The sequence below is a fragment of the Carcharhinus amblyrhynchos genome, chromosome 6 (assembly GCF_965287045.1).
Source record: "Carcharhinus amblyrhynchos chromosome 6, sCarAmb.v2.hapA, whole genome shotgun sequence".
Taxonomy (NCBI): domain Eukaryota; kingdom Metazoa; phylum Chordata; class Chondrichthyes; order Carcharhiniformes; family Carcharhinidae; genus Carcharhinus; species Carcharhinus amblyrhynchos.
In genome coordinates, this window is record NC_137329.1 from 59,241,726 (window position 1) to 59,247,725 (window position 6,000).

A 6,000-nucleotide genomic window follows, 5' to 3' on the forward strand; every position below is an offset into this window, starting at 1 on the left:
CATTGTACTGGGGGTATTCAATCCAACCCCATTGTACTGGGGGTATTCAATCCAACCCCATTGTACTGGGGGTATTCAATCCAACCCCATTGTACTGGGGGTATTCAATCCAACCCGATTGTACTGGGGGTATTCAATCCAACCCCTCCATTGTACTGGGGGTATTCAATCCAACCCCACCATTGTACTGGGGATATTCAATCCAACCCCATTGTACTGGGGGTATTCAATCCAACCCCATTGTACTGGGGATATTCAATCCAACCCCACCATTGTACTGGGGGTATTCAATCCAACCCCATTGTACTGCATTTACTCCTACCCCATCATGGTAAGGGGGATATTTACTCCGATCCCTCCATGGTAAGGTGGGTATTTTCTCCAACCCCTCCATATTAATGGGGATATTTACTCTGACCCCTCCACGGTTAGGGGGGTATTTACGCTGATCCCTCCATGGTTGGCAGGAGTATTCAGTTCTTCCCCTTCATGTTAATGGGGGTATTACTCCAACCCCTCTGTTGTAAGGGGGAAATTTACTTTGACCCCTCCATGTTAATGAGGGTATTTACTCTGACCCCTCTATGGTTAGGAGAGTATTCAGTCCTTCCCCTCCATGTTAATGAGGGCATTTATTCTGACCCCTCCATGGTAATGAGGGTATTTACTCCAACCCTACCATGGTAATGGGTGTATTTACTCTGACGCCTCCATGGTTCGGGGAGTATTCAGTCCTTTGTCTCCCATGTTAATGAAGGTTTTTATTCTGACCCCTCCATGGTAATGAGGGTATTTACTCCGATCCCTCCATGGTTAGGGCAGTATCCAATCCTTCGCCTCCATGGGAATGAAGGTATTTACTCTGACCCTCCATAGTAATGGAGGTATTTACTCTGACCCTTCCACGGTTAGGGGTGTATTTACTCTGATCCCTCCATGGTTAGGGGAGTATTCAGTCCTTTGCCACTATGGTAATGGGGGTATTTACTCTGACCCCTCCATGCTAATGGAGTATTTACTCCACCCCCTCCATAGCGTGGCAGAGTATGACTGCTATACAATCCTCTCCCCACTCCATGCTCCTGTGCGGGCTAGTGGTAGCTGGGTGGGGGTTGCTATTATTTCTCTCTCTCTCTACTCAGAATTGCATCCTGGATTTTCATCAAGAATTTGTCAAAATTATCTGCAGCTTCTTTGGTAACATTTTCTCAAACATCTATTTTTCACAGCGCACACAATGAACATCCTTTAAATCACCGCATTCCCCTTTGATGTGTCGTCCCTTTTTGCACAAAAAAATCTAAACAACCAAACATTCAGTTTGACTACGTTTAGCAGTGTTGGCAGATTAACACAGAGCCAATCTCCGAGTACCAGTGACTGGGAGGGATTTGCAAATCGGTGCACAGAAATCAGTTTTTAGAATGTGTAAGAGAAGCAGTGAGATGAACTAATTAAACAGTACATCTGCCAGTGAACAAGAAAGTGTTAAAATACTGGAGGCGATCCAAGCTGTCAATTAAGGTTCGTCCATCATCAGCCATAGTACTATAGAGTACTGTGTAACATTCTCTTTCACAGTAAGCACATTCATTACGACACATTCTGGAAGAAAGGTAAAGGTTTTTATTTCAGGTAAATCACCTACCTTGAACACACAAGGAATTTGCCACCAGTATTGATCCCAAAGCTCCAATAAACAGCCTGTGGAACATGTTTCCCTTGTGTAGACCCTTGTCAGCTGCTCCTACTCGCTCCTGGCTGAGGAGTTAGAAAGTGAGTGACTGCTCCTCTTCTCTGTCCCCTAGTGAGCTCAGTTTTTTTTTAACTTGGTTTTATTCTTATTGAATAGGTTGAGGAAGGGGGAGGGAACAGAGGGAGAGTGACGTGAGATTCCAGCCTTTAAACTAAGAACTCTCTCTCGCACACAGGCACACACCCTTCTCTCTGTGAGTTCAGTCACTCAGCGGCCAAATAGACTTTCAGCACCATTTAACCAGCAGAGAGTATGTAGGAGAAATATTCTAGTCAGAATTACACACTTACCAAACTGTGCAAACAAAGAGACCACAACTCAACAACCAGTGTGCACCCATGAATATAGTGGCTTAAACATCAGATTGACTTTTATTTTATTACATTGGACTGCAGGATTATTGTAAGTGCTTTGGGTTCATGGACTACAATTTAATTTATTTTTCTCCCTATGAAAACTGATATTAAAAATGGCTTCGTGTGTGGTCTACGAGGAGATATTTCTGCTCCAGTGGATTTCCTGACAGTTGATAACCAACACAGACACAATAATGAACTGTTTATGGGGGAGCAGAGTGTGAGGTTGTGGAGTTGTTGATAAGGGTGAAATCCAGTTGGGAAAACTTCCCTCCCTGGAGCATCTGGGGGTCTTTCAATTCTTATTTCAAACCCCCTTCAGGAAATCGGATTTCTTAATGAATCGTTTAATGAAATTTAAAGCTGTCTTGAAATGAAAGGTGATGATGAGGGGAGCAGAGGAGATATGCAGGTGAGTTGGCAAGATCACAATACCTCCTGTGAGTAGGTGCACCCTCTCAAAATATACCGAGACCACAAACCATGGTGACCCTTACACCACCAATGAAGATATGAATTGGGACTGTGGGAAACATAGCCTTAGTCCTTGTTCCAGAATGGCTATCTTACTAACCTAGCGATCCAGAGACTTGGCCAAATAATGCAGACAACCCAAGTTAGAATCCCACCTTGTCAGTCAGCAAATTTGAATTTATTTCCAAATTAATTTTGAAATTCAAAGCTGGATGAGTGAAAGTGACTTGAAGCTGTCAGATTCTCATCAGGAAAAGATCCATCTGGTTCACTAATGTCCTTTTGGGAAGGAGCCCTGTTGTCCTTACCTGGTCAGGCCTATATGTGAATCCAGTCCCACACCAATGTGGCTGATCCTGATGCATCCTCTGAAGTGGCGGCATGAGCAAACCATTCAGTTGTAACAAATTGAGTAACACTGCAGAGAATATTGAGCAATGGCAGGAGGGCAATCAATGCTAGCCTTGCAGGCAACACCCACACCCAAAGAATGAACAAGACGGGACTCACTTCCAGTGAGTCAGGCATTTCCTTTCTCATCCAGGCACTGGTCGAATGTTAACATTTTGCCATGTATATGTTTCACCATGCTGGCACATAGGATAAAAGTAACAACTCTCAGAGGTGGCCAGTAGACATTGAGTTCTCGGAAGGAGCAACTTTGAGGAAGGACAAAAAAGCAGTCTTGCTTTTCAAGTCAGCGAGCAATATATAAAAAAAGCACAAGCTGTTAACACTCCATGTTGTGACCATGTAGATGTCAGGGTCACACCGCCGTGCTGTGTGAACCAAAAGCTGAGACACTAACCACGAACTATATTCTCAAACAAAAAGAACAAAGAACAAAGAAAATTACATCACAGAAACAGGCCCTTCAGCCCTCCAAGCCTGCTCCAACCAGGCTGACCACCTGAACTAAAACCCTCTGCCCATCCAGAAACCATTTCCCCCTATTCCCATCCTATTCATGTATTTGTCCAGATGCCCCTTAAAAGTCACTATTGTATCCACTTTCACTGCCTCCCCCAGCAGCGAGTTCCAGGCACCCACCACACTCTGTGTTAAAAACCTGCCTTGTACATCTCCTTTAAACTTTGGTCCTCACACCTTAAACCTATGCCCCCTGGTAATTGGCTCTTCCACTCTGGGAAAAAGCTTCTGACTATCCACACTGTCCATGTCCCTCATAATCTTGTACACTTCTATCAGGTCGCCCCTCAGTCTCCTTCATTCCAGTGAGAACAGACCAAGTTTCTCTAATCTCTCCTCATAGCTGATGCCCTCCATAACTGCAAAACCTCACAATGTGCTAGCAGTGTTCTCATACTGTTTAAGCCAGGACCGACATCTCCGGCAGACTGTCACCAGCTCTCCCGAACCATATTTTCCGTAGCTTCCTGGCGGATCTATGCACATTCATAATGACATTGCAACGTATTCGAGAGGACAATGTGTACAGGGGAGGTTCAGGCAGCCGAACAACAACATTCATGTAACACCTTTTGGACAGGATGAACTTCCCAAATAGCAAAGCGTGGAGGCTGGTCCAGCCAGGGAGAGAGGGGCACTATATGGATATGGAGAATGGAATTGGGATAAGCTGAATATCATGAAGGATTGATGCTGGATGACCAGCTGTGAGAACATTGATGTGGATAAGTCTGGAGGTGTCACAGGCATGCATGAGGGTGTTCAACAGGGCATGGTTTGGGGATAGGGCGGAGATCACATTGCAAAGTTATGGCGGGCATGGTGGAAAGATTAGAGGGTCAGAACGTCAGTTTGGACTCACAAGAGAGTAAGAGCTTATAAACAGTTTTTGTCTGTGGTGGTGTTCAGGGAGGGAGTGGCAGGTTAATGGCTAATGTTCGAAAGATTTTAATAATGATTTTGGTCATGTTCTCCCAGGACTGGAGATCGGGGAATCCGATAATGCAGAGACAATGGAAGGATTGTCAGAGGTGATGGAAAGGTAGAGCTGGGATTTGGTTGGAAACTGGCCAGCTTGACTATAGGTGGAATCATGAAGGAGCAGCCTGTAACTGAGAAAGAGGAGATAAGTGAGGAACTCTGGAAACTGACCAGCAGACTTGACAGTGGAACATTCCCTCTTTGAGTTCCAATTGTCATGCATTTACAGGTTTGGGTCCAGAGTAATACTTCCATTACAACCCTATCAACCCTCCTGGGCCAGATACAACATGGGCTAGATGGAGATTAAAGCTTCTCCCCAGCTGTCTGCACACATCAGGATTTATGACTATTTCTCTACAGATAGATCTTACTACAATTTATATTTAATTTTCTCTCTTCCTCGCTCGTTCTCTCCTCTGTCTAATGGGACAGCAGGCAGGCAAAGCATGTATTTAAGTCTGTTTCCATGAGTTTTTTTTTGTCCAGAACAGCCCACCAGCCTGTAGCCAGATGTTATAGCTTGTGTAGCACCATTCCACATTGAGCATGGCTGACCACTCTTGGTGCCTGCCATTGACGTACTGGAAAGATTTATAGGTTGATGTTCAACATGGTTATGAACACATTTGGCTACAGTACTGGAGTGGGACTTGTATCCAGATCTTGGAACCCCAAGGTAGCTCGTACACCACAGGACATCAATTTTGCTCACAACGGTTCAATTGTCTTAACAGGAGAGCATGGATCATCTGTATTCAAATCAGATGGACCAATTTGTGGAATGGTATACCAGCTAAACTCTGTATAATAAAAGAGATTAGCAGCCTGTTACACTACTGGAACAAACTGACAATGTTGACCAAGAAGGGAATAATTGACGCCCAACCAAAATTTGTAATTTGATTCAGATCTGATAGGACATTGATTAGAGACAGTGAGGGAGCGCCCTTTGGTCATGAAGCACTCCCAGGTCTGCTATGAAATGAGTCAGATGTTAGTCCAACTCCCTCTAACACTGCCAGCCCTTGTTGGGACCTCAGCAAATTATTACTTTCTTACACTTAGGAAATTTCTCAATTTTTACCTCTTAAAAATATGTACAAAAGTTTCCTTCCTTTAAGCTACCAAACTGACAGGCATCATGTGTGGCTGAAACCTTTGATCCCAGTGTAATGTTGGCCCCAATTCTTTATTTGTGGTTTAGCGTAGGTGAGTCAAGGCTTAGGCGTTTGTTCTGAGATTACTTATATTTGAACGGTGCCAGGTAGTAACAATATCTAACATATTTCCAGGATGTTGCCCAATCAGATCTGTCAAAGACATCCAGATACTTCCTGTGTGATGGGCTAACTATTCCCCATCCTTAACTCAGTGGCACTATGAACTGTTACCACACTGAAACACATGTTACTATGAGGGGGAAGGAGGCAGAGTAAACCCTTGCTCCATGAAGTGAGATACCTGGAAGCTTCAAACATGGCAGAGGCCACTCAGACAACG

At 44.3% G+C, this 6,000-nt stretch overlaps 1 protein-coding gene across 3 annotated transcripts in view; it reads right to left on the minus strand.

Annotated features, from left to right (window-relative positions):
• Nucleotides 1-1,788, minus strand: part of LOC145343953 (uncharacterized) — a 51,941-nt gene extending 50,153 nt beyond the window's left edge. For all 3 annotated transcript variants that reach the window (XM_080190527.1, XM_080190525.1, XM_080190524.1), the window contains exon 1: nt 1,649-1,788. In XM_080190527.1, the coding sequence (XP_080046653.1) occupies nt 1,649-1,715 (67 nt within the window). In that variant the 5' untranslated portion in view covers nt 1,716-1,788. The remainder of the gene's footprint in view (nt 1-1,648) is intronic.
• Between the last annotated feature and the right edge of the window lie 4,212 nt (nt 1,789-6,000).